Source organism: Balaenoptera borealis, assembly GCF_965194805.1.
Source record: "Balaenoptera borealis genome assembly, chromosome: 9".
In the NCBI taxonomy this organism is placed as follows: Eukaryota; Metazoa; Chordata; class Mammalia; order Artiodactyla; family Balaenopteridae; genus Balaenoptera; species Balaenoptera borealis.
Window position 1 is genome coordinate 119,817,110 of NC_138873.1, and position 17,462 is coordinate 119,834,571.

The 17,462-nt window shown below is 37.6% G+C and overlaps 1 protein-coding gene across 10 annotated transcripts in view; it reads right to left on the reverse strand.

Annotated features, from left to right (window-relative positions):
• Nucleotides 1–10,956: 10,956 nt before the first annotated feature.
• The window catches only part of SNAP91 (synaptosome associated protein 91), a 158,263-nt gene continuing 151,757 nt past the window's right edge, over nt 10,957–17,462 (reverse strand). For all 10 annotated transcript variants that reach the window (XM_082405849.1, XM_082405850.1, XM_082405857.1 and 7 more), the window contains 2 exons: nt 14,230–14,332; nt 10,957–12,370 (listed from right to left, as the gene is read on the reverse strand). In XM_082405849.1, coding sequence (XP_082261975.1) covers nt 14,240–14,332 — 93 coding nt within the window. In that variant the 3' untranslated portion in view covers nt 10,957–12,370; nt 14,230–14,239. The remainder of the gene's footprint in view (nt 12,371–14,229; nt 14,333–17,462) is intronic.

Below are 17,462 nucleotides of genomic sequence, written 5' to 3' on the forward strand. Positions count from 1 at the left end.
TAATTTAGGAATATAACTTATTGCTTTAAATTGTTTGGTCAGTTTGCTACATACTGTAAAAATTGTATAGTGTTTATCTTGCATTTTATCCCAATGTTGACAATTTCAATTACTCATAATTCTTTGGCCTTATACTACTAAATCAAATGTTTATTCTCATCAAAAATGAACTGTGATCATTAATTAAGAATATTGGGATAAAGCAATTGAACCAAGCACTGGGCATTAGAAGGACGTGGATCTATAACTATAAATAGCCTGGAAATAGCATCATCATTCTTTAATGCGGTTTTCTTATAACATATATTTTGGCTACTGATTTTATTTATTAATTTTCTTTTATACATTTATTTATGTTATTTATTTATTTTTGGCTGCATTGGGTCTTTGTTGCTGCGTGTGGGCTTTCTCTAGTTGTGGTGAGCGGGGGCTACTCTTCATTATGGCGCATGGGCTTCTCACTGCGGTGGCTTCTCTTGTTGCAGAGCACGGGCTCTAGGCGTGTGGGCTTCAGTAGTTGTGGCACGTGGGCTCAGTAGTTGTGGCTCAAGGGCTCTAGAGCGCAGGCTCACTAGTTGTGGCACACAGGCTTAGTTCCTCCGTGGCATGTGGGATCTTCCTGGACCAGGGCTTGAACCCATGTCCCCTGCACTGGCAGGCAGATTCTTAACCACTGCGCCACCAGGGAAGCCCTACTGATTTTAAAAAGTATCTGCCAAGGCTTAAAAGTATTTTTGACCAAAACTGATTTTTATAAAAACTGGAGATGTATTTTAATCTCCAGTTAATTAACAACCCAAAACAATCTTTTTAATAAACTGATTTTTCTAGCTTTCTTCAATGGCCAAATCATAAAGTTCAGAGATATTTAGGATATTTGTTCTAATTGGTGGTGAAATCATGTTTTCATTATATGGGGTCAGTGTATAGGCAGATTCACAATTCTTTATCGATTTGCCATTCAACTAAGGGGAAAAAGTCACCCTCAGATGGTTTTGTTTTTCTAAATAAAGTCTAGGAGGGCAATTCCCTGTCTACTCCTTTCTGTATTTAATAACTGGCAGTTTGATCCAGTTAGTGAAACTCTCTAGAGTATGGTGGCCAAAATAACTTTTGATCCCAGTCTGGGCTAGTTTGCTTTACCCACAGTCCAGGTAATTCTTAATCAGCTTGGGATGCCATAACAAAATACCATAAACCGGGTGGCTTAAACAACAGAAAATTATTTCTCACAGTTCTGGAGGCTGGGAAGTCCGGCAAGGTGGGTTTCATTCTGAGGTCTCTGATCTTGGCTTGTAGGTGGCTGCCATGTTGCTGTGTGCATGCATGACCTCTTCTTTGTGTGCTCTCAGAGAGAGAGAACAAGCTCTTTGGTGTCTCTTCTTACAAGGGCACTAATCCCAGCATGAGGGCCCCACCCTCATGACCTCATCTAACCCTAATTACCTCCCTAAGTCCCCATCGCCCAATACTACTGCATTGGGGGTAGGGCTTCAACACATGAATTATGGGGCGACTCGAACACTCAGACCATAACAAGTGTCTATTCTAAACCCACAAGTTGCAACTTGGGCCAGGCCCAGGGAACTCATAAAATAAAGCAGTCAGCAGGGGAATGAGGCAATGGGGTATGAATGGAAGCCCAGGCCAACCAATCTCCTTCTCCTCACTTTCATGATCATTATCTCAAGTGCTTATACCTGGCACAGAGGAGGTGATAAATACATGCTTAAAAATAACACCCAGTATTCCTTGAGGCTTACTCTTTCAGGGCATTATCTACTCCGTGCTGCATGATAAGGCTCCAAAATATTATACTAGAGGTATTATCTTAACCACATATTGTATATAGCACATGTTCAAATAATGGGGATGTTTATTTGTAATGAGAATTTTAATATCAGAATATTGTAGCATGGCATAGGAATCAGACATTTGCCATATTCCCTACTGGTTCGGGTATTTCTGATAAAAATGCCTTCAAACTGAGGAGTGCCAGGGTCCTGTAGTTATGCCTCATCCCCTGCTCTGCCGTGTAAATATTTTTTTTTAACATCTTTATTGGAGTATAATTGCTTTACAATGTTGTGTTAGTTTCTGTTGTACAACAAAGTGAGTCAGCTATACATATACATATATCCCCATATCCCCTCCCTCTTGAGCCTCCCCCTCCCACCCTCCCTATCCCACCCCTCTAGGTGGTCACAAAGCACAGAGCTGATCTCCCTGTGCTATGCAGCTGCTTCCCACTAGCCACCCATTTTACATTTGGTAGTGTATATATGTCCATGCTACTCTCTCACTTCGTCCCAGCTTCCCCTTCCCCCATGCCATGTAAATATTTAATCAGATAATCTCTGCTTCAGAACTTGCCTCTGAAGTCTTTCGTTTCAGTAATATTTAAAAATTTCCAATAACATGTTAAAATTCATTCACTTCTCTCAAGCCCCGGGGACAAGTAGTCTGCTTAGAATGTCTACTTTAATCTAGATTCCAGTCACTGTGACCATATGATCCATTACTGCCTTCCAGTGTGGTTTTACCAAACTGAGACAATATGATCACATTTTAATCTATATTTGTAAATGTTTTACTAGTAGTAAATCTCACATTTATGCTTTTGAAATCCTCTGTGTATGCATTCATATACTGAAATGTGTATAGTATATACTCTCACACATGTGGCACAGATAAGAGCAAAACTCTGGAAACTGTTCACACAAGTGAATACAGATGAGTTTGGAAAAGTTCCTTTAGCCTTTTGCTCAGCATAACTACTACTCATTTTTTTTACTCGTCGCTGTATTTTACATTCAGCTTCATCAGTGATTTGTAATATACCATACGATTATCATCTCATTTACCCAGAATTTCCTTTGCTGGTAAGTTCAAGTATCCAAAATATAACAAAAATATTAAGCCCCAATGTTATCCTCTGATAACCGAAACGGATGACATGAAATTACTTTTACTCTGGAAATAATCTTAACAACTTTGGTTATCTCATTTCCTAAACTATACTTGAAAGCAGCTGTCAAGGCAAGTCTAGATCAGTCCCCAAAAGAGACAGCCTGAGAGAGAAGATGCAGACAGACTACTAAACTACTAAAACAACAACAACAAAAACCAGTTATTAAAAACTACAAAATTACAGTTGTTTAGAGCTATTGAGTTTTGGTGCTAGTAGCTATGCGACCCATACTAGCTTGTGAAAGCCTACCAATGTATGTTATGTTCACAATGCTGGCTGAATAATTGATATAAAATTTAGTTATGTTCAGTATGAGTTTTGTAAGGTGTTATAGAACATTTTTCATAAAAAAGCTTAACATACACTTTTTAAAGCTTTGCTAAGAGAAACATCAGTGGTCTACAGAATCGACTTGCTTCTGTACCAAATGAAATTCTCATCTTGAAAGTCAAGAAAAAAATCTTTCCCAGATGTTTTATTATACCCCCAAATCCTTAACCATTAAAATATTTGTGATTTTGACTGGTAATGAGTGTATTGAAAGTTGAGAATTAGCCATACAGCTGCACCCAGTTTATGCAAACACATCACACAGGTACAGCGACTCTGGTGTATTGGAGAAAATTCAGGACGTGGAATACAATAGCTTTAATTGTCTAATCCTAGTAGACTGCCCTGAGTGAAGTAAATGGTCACCAAATATAATACGCTGATAATTGTAATTAGTATTATAAAATGATAGAAATTACCTCCTATAATTGAAAGAAAGATTGGAAGTTCCTAAGGGCAGAGATCAGCAATCAATCATCCCTGAAGAACTAGTGTGAGTGTGAGTGTGTGCTGGTGCACGTTTTGGGAGGATTGGGGTGTTGCAACTCTTGTTTTCTGAAACTGTCAACTTCCCCTTCCCACCACTATTTTGCTCTTAAACCTCCAGCTTCCTGGGGTTTAGCCAACAACACAAGGTTTTTCTAAGAACTGCCTATTAAAGAACTACTCTCTTCTCAGCTAGATAAGCCCTCCAGGGGCTTTCCAAGAGTAATCCTTAGATGACTGAGGCTTCTGGAAAATGAGGAGAAGTCCCTTTCTGTTCTAAGCACGTTCCATTCTTCTCCTCTTAATTGACAGGAGTAAAAACTGCAATTTTTGCGTTCCTTAGGATTTAAACTACAGCTACTGACCCAGATACCAGATCACAAAACAACATCGATCTCAGCGTACAGGAGAAAAGAACAGACTAGTATACAGTACAGAGATCTGAGAGGACACATTCATTTTTTTCCCTCAAAACCCCTTTAAGTTGATCAGTTGTTGGAAAAAATTGCAGCTAACAATCTTAGAAGATGCACCTTTTAAGCTTTTCAACAGTTTTTCTTCACAATACCTACAAAAGTGCCGTTTAATTCTTTTTTTCTTTTAAAAATCAGAGTGGGCTTGGTGCCAAGATTCTACTGCCAAACAAAACTACCACTTTATCAAGCAACTGCCTCAAGATAAAAGCGTGTTATTTCTAAGACAGAACCAAATTTAGTATTCTGCCACTGTACTTGGAACATTTACTTTAAAAGGCTCTCTTTGTGGCCTGGGAAAATAAGCAACACCATTGTACCCACCCAATGGGCAGTGGTGCCACTTCCTGTAGATGGTACGTGGCTGATGTGGCTCCCTGGACAGATGTCCTGGGCGCTCACTGGTCCAGCATCTTCCCTGCACACACCCGCCAAACGAAAGGTTGGTTTTTGGTGGCACCTAATGTATCATAATGCCATAGGGACCACCTTTTTATGACTAGGAACTACATGTCTCAATTTTTAGACTATAGATGAGACAAAATACTCTCCGTGGCTTTCCTATTTTGAAGACTTCAGAAATTTTCTCTTTTGCTGGAATTATCTATAACGTTCAAATAGAGCTACACTCTGTGAGTCCACCAGATTTATGATATTTCAGTGGTTTCCAAAGTTGGTTGCTCATCAGAATGACCTAGGGAATTATTTTAGAAAGATTGCTTCCAGGGCCCCACTGAGATCTACCTTGCAGCCCCTAAGAGTGAGGTCCAGAAATCTATATTTGATAAAGCTCTCCAAGGAATTATGATGATCATAATTTAGCTTCATTTGGGAACCACCATGAAAACCTATCTTCCCTAAATTAATTGTTCCTCCAGCTCCTACACTTTCCTTCTGTGCACAATGATGTTTGTCTTTTTCTCCCCAATAAAATGTCTTCTCAGTTTTACCTATCTTTATAATTTTTCCTGTAAACTATCTTAAGTAGTTTGGTAAGGAAAGTGGTGGTAAAACTATCAGACACATAGATGGTATTCTTTTCAGTATTTTTATAAAGCGGAAACACATTTTAGCAATAACACTGTCAAATTCTGTTTTATGATGGTAAGAAATGAGTCAAATTTACAAAACTCCTGAACATAGGCAATCATTTTACAATCAGGGACAAAATCCAATTTTACTTGTTTCCTGGAAATGAGATAATTTTTTTTTTTTATTCATGATCTGCTTACACTATAGGTTAGATCAAATCACTATAGTTCAACGAACATTTATTGAGTCCAATCTTAGGCACATAGGATATAGAGTTAAGTACTAGATTCTACCCTTCTTCAAAAAATTCATAATATAGTAAGGAAGTCAGACACATGTTTAAAAAATAGTGTGAAAAAGGTGAAGCAAGTACAAGGTGCTGAAGGAACACATTTGAGAAGGATCAGCTCTATCGGGGTGGGCAGTGTGATGAAAAGAAAGGTTTCCTAGAGGAGGTGATACCTCAGTTGGGTTTTGAAGGATGCGTTGAAGTTTGCCAGCCTATCAGTGGGGAGCTTGGGGGAGTGGAGGGCACCCACAGGAGATGAAACAGCCTGTGCAAAGGTATGGAAGTGTGATACTGTCCTGTGTGTTTAGGACGCAGTGTTGGGGGTTGCTGCCATGAGAGGTTAGCTCCTGCTAGTGGCGAGGAATGGCAAGAAATGAGGCTCCAAACTAGACTTCTAGCCTTGAATAGACGTTTGACTTGAATGCCATGCTAGAGAGCTTGGACTTCAACCTTTACATGCAGGTTTTGAAGTCAGGGAAAAGTCATGTCATCAGATGAGAATTTTGAAAGGGAAACCTGGCCAACCATGTAGGCTGAATTGGGGTGAGTTTGGGTGGGGATTAGACTAGAGGCAAAGAGCCCAGTAAAGAGCTACTGTCCTAAGAAAGTGGCCACAGAAATGGCACGAGAGGGCAACTTGTAAGACATTCCGAGAGCAGAATGTTCAGTGTACTTAGTGGCTCACTGAATATAGGGGAGAAGAATTGAGGGTGTAATGTCACACCAACTTTCTGGTTTGGGAGACTAGGTAGACAGTGAGACCACCAACCTAGACAGAAAAACCAGCCTTGAGGTAAACAGATAACGAGTTCACTCTTAGACATGTTTGTTAAACATTTTTGTAGAATATTTATCAATAAGTTTGATAACACCTAGACATAAAGCAACAAGTTAAGTTATAAACATTATGTGGTTTTACAGTGAACTAACCCATTAGTTAACACATCACCAACTAGCCAGTTATGTAACTATATTTTGTTCTGAACCCAATCAAATAGGAACACTTTTGTCTCTGTTCTAAACTAAATGTTCCTTTTAGTGTAGCTTTGAAGCCATATATATTTTTTTTCCCTGCTAGAAGAGATAGATTTTTAAAAAATCTGGCCCCAAATTTACATATAAAATATTACACACATGGTCACAACTGCATGTCCTGTTTTCAATGGAGTGCCAAAAGCCATGTGATCCAAAATAGCAGGTGATTTAAAAAATAACTCTAAATTTCCTTGGCACAGATTTGTAAGTCACTTCAGGCTGTAAGTTTTAACTTCCTGTTTAGGTTTTACAAACACAATTATTAATTACAAAATTAGTTGACTTACCCCAAAGATGTTCCGTACTCTGAAGGAGAGAGATGAACCACGGGCTGTTTGGGTATCTGGAGATGAATTTAGCATTAAAGAGTGGGTTAACAGCAGAGAACACGATCACTAAAAGAAGACTGTCTCCCCCTCCCCTTGTTGGAAGGGGGCTCTTCTAGGTCCTACTCACCTGTGGTCTGCTGTCTGCAGGCCTGGGTTCTGTCCTAGGCTATAGTCTCTTGCTGCTGTAGGCTTCTGTTCAAAATTCTCTCCCTACTCCAGTCCTCAGTGTTGCAACCTGCACATACTATGTCCATTCTGGATATTTTTACCTTCCATCTCTGTCAAATACTCATTAAATATTTCTCCTATTTTAAAAAAATCACTATTAAAGTGTATTTTTTAAAGATATCTGATCTCCAAGTAGAAACACTTTTGGCCAATGGCAACAATTCTATTATGGGCCCAAAACACCTTTCATATCAGTATCTTTCATTTATGTTCTTAAAAAGTGTCATTAGACACTGGAAACTGTGCCCAGGAAGAGGCTCCAGGGAATCAAGTTGAACTCAGTGGTAGATGTTGTTTGTACCCTGCTCAGATACCTCATCCTCGGGCTCTGTGTTGAATTGTGAGCTGTATTTATATGTGGAACAGGCACTTACGTTGATGAAACTTTAAAACACGTTTAGTATTTCTGGTGATTGTACTTTATTAAGGAATATTCCTATTATTGACTACTTTTTATACTTCCATCTTCTCCATCCTTTAGTGTTCTTACAATCATAGACAAATGACAAAATCTATAGCAAAAACAGCCATAGTAATTCTAAAAGTAACAACAGCAGTTATTTATTGGGCACTATCTCTGTGCCAAGCATTTTCCATGGATTATCTCATTGAAGAGTAAGTACACAGATAGAAATTTTCTCCTTTCCACAGACAAGAAAACAAATTTAGAGAACTTATGTAACTTGCCTAAGGTAACAGTGGGTGGTTGAGCAGGGATGCCCTTCTGTGGAGTCTGACACAGAATTCCCATTCCTGTACATGTCTCAAAGTTGCTTAAAAAGTAACGTGGGGTTGGTGGAGGAGGGCATTTGTTCAGACACTGAACAAGACACATGGTGGTGGTAGGGTTATTCTGTTCACACACACAGAAAATGATGCAATCTGTTAACTAGTAAATGTTTTCTCTCTTTCAAAGAACATGAGAACAATTCTTTCAGATCTAAAGAAGTGGTTATCCAAGTGTGGTCTGGGGACTTCTGAGGATCTGAGACCCTTTCGAAGGGTCTGTGAGGTTAAAGTTATTTTTATAACAATACTGTGAGGTAAAAACTGTTTTCATAATAATACTAGGATGCTCATTTTCTCACAATTGTGCTCATGGTGAAATTTCCCAGTGACTGCATGACATGGGATATGACAACAGATTGAATGCAGAAGCAGATATAAGAATGTAGCTGTCTTCTGTTAAGTCTAACATTAAAGAGATTAAAGATAGCAAAACAATGTCACTCTTCTAAATTTTTTTTAATTGGAATTTTTCATAAAAATATTTTATTGATGTTAATATAGAATAGTTTTAATATTTTAAAAAATGAATTAAACAAAAATTTAAAATTTTCTCAGTTTTAATTTCTAACATAGTAAGTATTGACAGACATAACCCATATAAACAAAGCTTTTGGAGGTCCTCAATAAACTTCAGGGAATTCCCTGGCAGTCCATTGGTTAGGACTCCACGTTTCCACTGCCGGGGGCCCAGGTTTGATCCTTGATTGGGGAACTAAGATCCCACATGACGCGCGGCGCGGCGAAAAAAAGTTCAAATTTAGTTCTGAGACAAAGAGTTTGAAAATCTCTGTTCTGCGATCAGATACAGAATACCTAATTATGAAATCAATTATAGCATGGCTTCCTCTTTCAGAATTGTTTGACGAGGCATGTCATAAGTGGAGATGAACTTGGATGATTTAGTGCTGCAGCTCTGAGAGTTTAGCTAAGGTTAACGACCATATCACTAAGTCACGAAACCTTGCTCCCTCATACATTTCCACTCATACAGGAGACCCGAATGATGTATCCAGTAGTGAAATGTGCTGTCAGCAAGGCTATGAGAAACAGAAGTTTTCTTACAGTCGAAGAGGATGAATAACAAACTACCACAAAGCCTGTTGCCTCAAAAGTATAGACCAACGTGACTTTTCAACTAAGACAACACACATTTTGAGTTTCATCAACTACTTCCACACAAGAAACACTGTCATTACTGCTACAAGACCATGCCCTTTCTCCACCTTCAAAAATTTGGAGATCTATTGTTAAAGGTGTGCCTATTTAAGAGGCAGACAGAGGGATTTGCACATCTTATCTTTCTGTGAATCAAGTTCTCATGTATTTTTTTCATGTCCACACCTTTCTTCCTCTTCTGAACCCCATGACTCCTCCCCAGAAGTCTTTGGTCTTTATTCTTTTTTTAAAAAGCACGACAAATAACATGAAAGACAGAGAACAAAGGAGACACTTCAGTACTGAGAGAACCACTTGTTGTAATCATTACACCATAAAGTAATTCAAACCTTCAACTCAAGATGGGTTTTCAGTTGGTGTTAATGCTTGCATTGCAATGAGCTGGGAGAGCTATTCAAACTCTAGTAACATCTGACAATAACTGCACTATATGAGATTTATTCTTTAGTCATCAGAAATACAACAGCCCAGCAGTATCCAAGTAAGTGAAAAGACCTCTAAGACATATACGTAGTACTATATAAAATAGATTAATTAATAAGGACCTACTGTATAGCACAGGGCACTCTGCTCAATACTCTGTAATGGTCAATATGGGAAAAGAATCTTAAAAAGAATGGATATATGTGTATGTATAACTGATTCACTTTGCTGTACAGCAGAAACTAACACAACATTGTAAATCAACTATACTCCAATAAAAATTAAAAAAAAGAAGAACTAATGTACTCGTGGGGTTGGGGGAGGGAATTAAGGCAGAGGGCCCTGTGCTGGCCAGCAAAGTGACCCCTTGTGTGAGCAGTGGTGTGGTCACACCCTGAATACTGTGCTCGCGTGTGTATGCATGCAGAGCTCAGGAGAGGCAGGAAAGGCATGCGCACCACGAGGAAGAACACCGCGGGTAAAATGGACCTGTGTTGAAAGTTCTCCAGAGAGATAAGTCGTTTGAGCAGAGGACCTGATCCGGCATCTCATCTATAAGACAATTCCCCACCCAAGGACATCAAGAATCTCACCACAGCAAGGTTCCAGCATCCAATTTAAAAATAATGCTGTTGTAGCTTCTCCTATTAAGAATTTATACCACATGGGTCATTCAATGAAGGGAAAAAAGCATATTAAAAATGCAGTATTAAGCTTAAAATTATTTACAATCTGAAACACATTTTTATTACAATATGCCCGCAAAGTAACATACGATCAAAATGTAATCTATAAAAATCACATTACATACTCAGATACCAGCTTCTGAAAGTTAGTTCTCAAGATACAAATCCTAGGTAACTAAGGGAAAGACAATTTTAGAAATAGAAATGTGCTTCTGTTTGAGGAATACTTCTATTTGAGATTGGACTACCTTTTGAGACACTGTAACAATCTAGTTATAGGCATCAAGTCATCCAATTTTACTAAAATTGGCTAATCTAGACTTTGTGTCCGAGTATCTGTGCATGCAAGTGTCTGAGTACTGTAAACTATTACCTAAAATCATACAATTCTTCAACTTCCACAGAGAATTCTTACAGAACTATTATAAGAATTTAACTGCATATTTTAAAAGAAAGTTCATCCTTTTCTTTTTTGGAATATGGAATTTCAGTGTATTTGGCAGTAGCCACGGAGTCCCAAGTTCAATGACAGCTGATTAAAATTGTTCTTTTTATCCTTGTCTTTACTTTATTGGAAAATAGTCAAAACTATGTTGGCACAGACCGCATTTCTCATCCTAAATGTTTTAACATTTGCAATATTTTGTATATGATACGTGTGTCATCTGAAACAGACTTTTTCCCCTAAGAAATAATCAAAAGAGAAAGATTATGTTTGCATTTTCTTTGTTCAAGGTGTTTATTGCATCTCAGAGGGCATACATGCACTGGGTTTTTAAACTGAAATACAAAGAAAAGCCATTTTGAAATTGGTTTTAGGTAATTTTTCCCCATTACAGTGTATGTTATCCCCACAGTAAATTCAGATACAACCACTTTTAAATGGTACCATACATCTATTGAATAATTTGAAAAAAAGGCAAACACCTTTCCAACCCAATATGCTTTAACGAAGAACTGCCAAGCCACTAGCAACACTGATCAACAGTGATCTCATTTATGCATCGAAATCTTAAGCCAAGCCATCAGCACAGACAATATGACAACAACTTAAAAATTAAAGAATACAATATGTACAGTAAAGGATACAATTCTCTGATTTAGTTTAAATTCTAATCACAATGGTACAACAAAACCTACTTTGAGCTCAATTGAGGGATGGAAGAACACTACTCTACAGAACACATAAAGAAATACTAAATTAACAGATGTACGTAAAACCCACAAGAAAATAAAAATATTTGCAGTAATCTTTAAATTACAGTTATACCTTGGGGTGCCTTTATAATCACTTGAATAGCACATTTCTAATTGCATTTTCACGGACATGACGGAAATGGACCCTTCACTTTTCAGTGCCTTGAGTCAAAACTGAACAAATAGGTCAATTTAGACGCAAAACCTGTCAAATATAATTAAAATATATATTTTTATATAGCAGTGATTGAATATGGAATTCTTCCCATATGATTTTCATTCTTGAGAAGGTAGCTTCGAGGAGAAATATTTGTTATGGACATTGACCTTTATATTTTTTTAAAATAAAAGTTCTTAACATATACAGTGCCACAAAAATAAACATTTCCCACAACAGCTGAAGTTCCTGTGATTGGAAAAGTGTACTCCACACCGAAAAAAGTTCTGTATATTTAAGAGTGTTTTCTTTACTATCTGATATCATCACACTATGTTTGTAACGTACATACAGAAGAAAAGAGAATTTATGGGGAGAGTTTAGGTTTGTCCAAAAGTTATATATACATTGAAACCTTCAGAAACACAGACACGTCTTTCCAAATGGCTCACCACACAACAGCTGCATCATCCATCCATGGGTGAGGGCCAGAAAAGCACTAAAGGCATTAGAAACGTCCATTCGTTGTTTACATCGTACAACACACAAAGAACCCATATACACTACAATTTTGAGAGTAGGGATAACAGCTAAGGTGGTACACATTCCTAATGTTCACTTTCACAGCTGTGCTACACATTTTGGAAGAGAAGTTATGTATAAGCATTGGGATTGGTACTGGTGGCTCCCTTTGAAACTCTGAGCATCAGTCTTATTTGAAGTGTCCAAACTCATTATTTTTTTTCCTATTCAGTCACAAAAATTGCAGCTGTAAAGATAAAAAGCACTCGAATTAGAAAACAATACTACGTACTCCTCAAACATTTTACCTTCCTTGCAATTTTACTTCGCCGTTACAATGAAAATCTTTACACCAAAGGTTTTTGTATTACCAAAGTCACATTTATATACTTTTCACAATTCTTTAAAACAAGCTTAAAATTTCATCCAGGGGGGAAAAAAAAAACTTTCAATGTACAGCTTCATTTTTAGATAAGAAAATTCTATCGGCAAGATTTTGAAATTTGGATACTTAGAAACCTTAGCAAGACATTCAGTACCAATTAAGAACAGCTAACCTTAAAAAAAGGGCAGTGAAAAAAAGGGGGAAGGGCAGGGACTCCCTTTTTTTTTTTTTTGGTCCTTTTCAGTTATGGTTTTCAAGGAGCCACTAAACAGTTGCACAAGTGACAGAACAGAATAGAGGGGAGACATCCCTGGCGATTCAAAGCTTTCACTTATGCCACCCCCCACTAGTCACCCTGGCTATCTCCCACGCTTCATCATCTCTGCCAGGAAAACTTTCCTGGGGTCTTCAGGCTTAGCCATGGGGGTAACTCTTCTTCATAACATAGTCTCTCTGAGGGCAGGGACTGTCTAAAGCATCTCCGTTTCAGGTCCTTATCAGAGTTCCTGCATAGACTGACAGCAACGTTACTGAATAAAAGGCGGATAAAAGGCTGCTTCCTGCAGTGTCCTCGGTCATTCCTGAAACTTCAGCTGCTAAGAAATAAGTGCTCATTGTCTTACTTAGTCCTACATGATGCCTACCTCAGCCCAATCCAAACCAAAGTGGGACAGAAAAGTTGGGCACAAGGAGAATTACTTGGCTGAGATGCCAAGGCCTTAAAATGATAAATTATTTATTAATTTTGTATGAAGAAAAAACTCATAAGGCAGGAATCCTCAAAAATCTTAGTAGGCATTTGAGAAAGTTTAAAAAAATATAGGTAGTAGATACATGATAAAAATAACAGTGGACGGGGGTCCAAAAGCTTCGACACTCTTAACTGCTCTTCCAGTGTGACCTTGGGTAAATCACTTAATGCCAAGGAACAGTTTCTTTAGCTGTGAAATGGAGGCAGAAGTATCTGACTAGTTTATCTCGCAGGGTCTGATCTTCTACAGAGATGGTCAAAGAGTTAATGACTGGCAAGTACGAAAAATACCATGTAAATGAAAAGCATCATTACTACTGTTCATCCACATTCAGCAAGTATTTGTTGAGAACCTACCCACTGTGTTAGGTGCTGGGGTTAGTAGTAAACCCTTTTCCTTCATCAGTTTTCTTCTGTAAGTCCACTATTAGTCATAATGTAATTTCATAAATTACATTAGAAATTTAAAACTAGAATGTTAGAAATTTAAAATTTTGCTTGAATGCAGAAATACAAGGATAATAATCTAAGCTTTATTTGATGAGGCCACATAAGAATAAGCAAAATAAAATTACAATTATTGTAGCCAAATATATTCTTAGACAATTTCTAAATGAAGTATTATAAATGTTACCTTTCTATAAATTCCAGTCATCATGGAATGAAGTGGTAATTTTCTAATTTATGTAGTAGCTTGGGCAACTTTTTGCTTTATCAGTATAATCTTTGTGCTTTCCAGTGTAAGGACAATTTGGAGGTTTCTCTCCCTCTTAGTTTTATAAATTAAGATTAAAAAAATCATTGATAGAGATAGCTTTCAATATTGATTTAAAAAGCATAAACATTCAAATTATTATTATTATATACATGTATTAAAAACACAGAAGTACAAATATTATACCTAATAAAATAGCTCAGCATAGCATAGGTCATTATTACAAGCCCACAGGAAAAGCTCAATATTAGATACCTTAAATTGTTTACAAGAAATCCTTGATGTTAAGATCCGCTAATGGGTCCTTTGCTGGAGGTTTCTTGGGACTCTGAGTGGCAGGTGTAGGGCTTGGAGAAAGCTAAGGGGGGAAAAGCCAGCCCAAGATAGTGGAAACAGAAAGCAAACAGAGAGATAGATAAGCATTAGGCCGAGCACATACCACAGAAAACAAACATGCAGAAGATTAGATGGCTAAAAGTTTACAAAATCTACTTTGTTCTACTTAGTCACAGTGTTGTTTTAGATTTTGGATTTATAAACACACTTCAAAGGATACTGGCTTTCTTGACATTCTTTGACATCAAATTTAGCCAAAGTAAAATTTGAGGACTCTGGTAGAACAATATGGATATTAGTTAGGGAAGATGTGAAAAACTAGTCACATTAAAGTTATTATGAATATACAGTAAAAAAAAAAAAAAACAAACCCAAACAATTTCTCTATTCAAAGCATTTTACTTTGAGTTATTAGTACCACTAAACTAATAAAGGAATATAAATGACTTCTCTTAGAGTGAGAGTGTGAAGGAAAAATGGGAAGAAAACAGCTTGCAGAAAGTTACTTAAGAAATTATTTAAAAATATCAGCTAAATATACTAGGATTTCATGTAAAGTATTTTACGTGAAAACCTGTCAAGTTTTGGGGCACTGTTAGTTTCAGATGAGCAAATAGTCTCCTAGTTATGAATGTCGCTAATTCCAATCTTGCCTATCCAGCTTGTAGAGAGGACTAATTATTACAGACTATAGAGAAGAATCATACTAAACCTGCAGCAAAAGCAACAAAAAATTTTCTTACCTTGTTTCTGTTTAGTGAATACCTAAATTATTTCATTGTGTGACAGACATAAGTTCTAGGAACAGGCTTTTGCAGGAATGTTAGGGTCCAAGGCCTTGAAAAAGGTCATGGAATTTACACAGAGCAATAACTGACATGTATCCTTCGAGTCTAATTAATTTCCTATGCTTATAACATGATGGAAACCTCAGAGACCTGGGATTGTAAGGCATGGATGTATGTTTTCATTGGTTCCATAAACAAAGTTCCAGAAGTAAGAAGTTTCAGATTTGTTCCTATGTCCATGAACTATTGACTGACTGTAGTATCTATCAGTCAAATTTCCATTTTTAAAACTGGGATCGTATTTCATAGGAAGACCGAGGTAAGGGTCAAAGTTGTTTGGAAAATAAGAAACTCAAGGACTGGTCTATAATTAATAATTAGGTGATATGACAACACTGTGATACTAGCCAACTGAGCAATAGTGGAATAGTCCACATATCAGTAATGAAAAACTGTTTTGTTTTCTAAAGTTACCAACTCATGTTTATTTTCTTATCTAGTATATAATCAGCTATGCTTCTTCTCTGATATAGGAAATACAATCTAAAAATTGTGTAAGTATGGCATACCATTTCCTAAATTACCAGAAATTCAATTAAATGATGAAAACACTGTGCTTTCATCATATCATCTATTTTTCATTTTCATTCTTTGAATTAAGTAAACAAACTGATGCTCTGTAACACTGGTATCACACAGAAAAACTACCTTAAGTAATAAAATTATATTAATTTATTTCTAAAGCTTTCAGCACACCAAATACAATGACTTTTAAAAATCTCAACAACATCCTTCCAAGTTCATAAAAATAGGAACATCTTTCCTTTTTTTCAAAACGGTGGTAGGTAGTCATGGATATAGTTAACCATCAAGGAGACAGTCACAATAAATGAGATCCTTCTTAGAATTTAAATATATCTAGATTAAATTTAAAACCAACTATTACACCTAAAACCTTCCTCACTACCACCCCACTCCCCCCAAACAATTTTAGGCAGCGTTCATTAGTATGAGAGCAGAACAGAAGATTTCTCATGAAGCCAGTGCTTTGGCTATGGCTTTGAAGACTAGAGTCCCTTACATTGTAAATTCATCTCTCTGGACACCCACCATTCTCTCTCCTGGTCATTATGGCTTTTGAGGGTTAAAGTAAAGAAGCTGAAAGCAAATTTTGGGAACAGGTAGAAAATAAATTTAGAAATGATTCAAGGAAGGAAAGGGGATTAGAGTACACTCAGAAAGTTCACAGTAGGATTCCTTGGCTGAAACAATATAAATACCCGTGTGGTAAATTAAAAACATTATAGAAGTGAAACTATTTACTGATGTCCTTAAAATATATTTGAGCTATGTGTTTTGGTTTGCTCAGCATGGTGTTAGTAGTTACAATGTTCTGTCTCCATCTAAATCAATTTCTCACAGTGACCTCTTTGGTTCTACATATACCTTCACTTTGGCCAGGCAATTTATAAGAGGAAGAAAGAAAGGGTGATTCATCAATATGAACATCACTATTAGCAGCAAAACAGTTCAACCAAGTGCATATATTTTAGCATCTTCATAAATGAAGGTAGCACATTGTGCAGTAAGAAATTTGGCCTCATCTAAAGAGAGGTTTGCCCTTTGTCCTGGACCCTGGTAGGTAACCTCTGAACCCTTGGAAACGTCCTGAGCGATAGGAATGTCTTTATTATTCAGGGCAGGTGTCTGGAACCACACCTGATAATTTATGCTAACAAGATGACTCAGGGTTGGGGGCTAGCCATGCCAGAAAGACCAGCCATGTGATTAGAGAGTTAAGTCTTTGGGCCACAGGATATGAGCCTGACCTTCAGGGAGGGAGGAGGGCTGGAGACTGAATTATTTCCCATGTGGTTGAACTCAATCAGTCATTCCTATCCAATGAAACCTCAATAAAAACCCTGCAGGCTGAAGCTCAGGTACGCTTCCTGGGTTGGCAGTACGGCTTGCGTATCCTCACACATTGATGCCAGGTGGGTAATGAATGCATCCCTGAGGACAAAGAAGCCTCATGTGTGGGCCCCTCCCAGACTCTGCCCTACGCATCTCTTCTTTTGGCTGGATCTGATTTGCATCTTTTTACTACACTAAAACTGTCATCATAAAGTTAGCGCTCCCCTGAGTTCTATGAGTCATTCTGGAAAACTGTCTAATCTGAGGATGGTCCTGGGAACCTTCAAATTTGTAGGCAGGTGGTTGGAAGTGAGGGTGGCCCTTGGGACCTGAAGGGTCTGATGTGAGGGCAGCCTTGTGGGAACTGCTCCCTCAGGCTTTGCAGTTTGGCAAACTCACTGCAGTTTGTGTTACTAGTCTCGGGCAAACGTGGCAATCTGGAGGACTGTG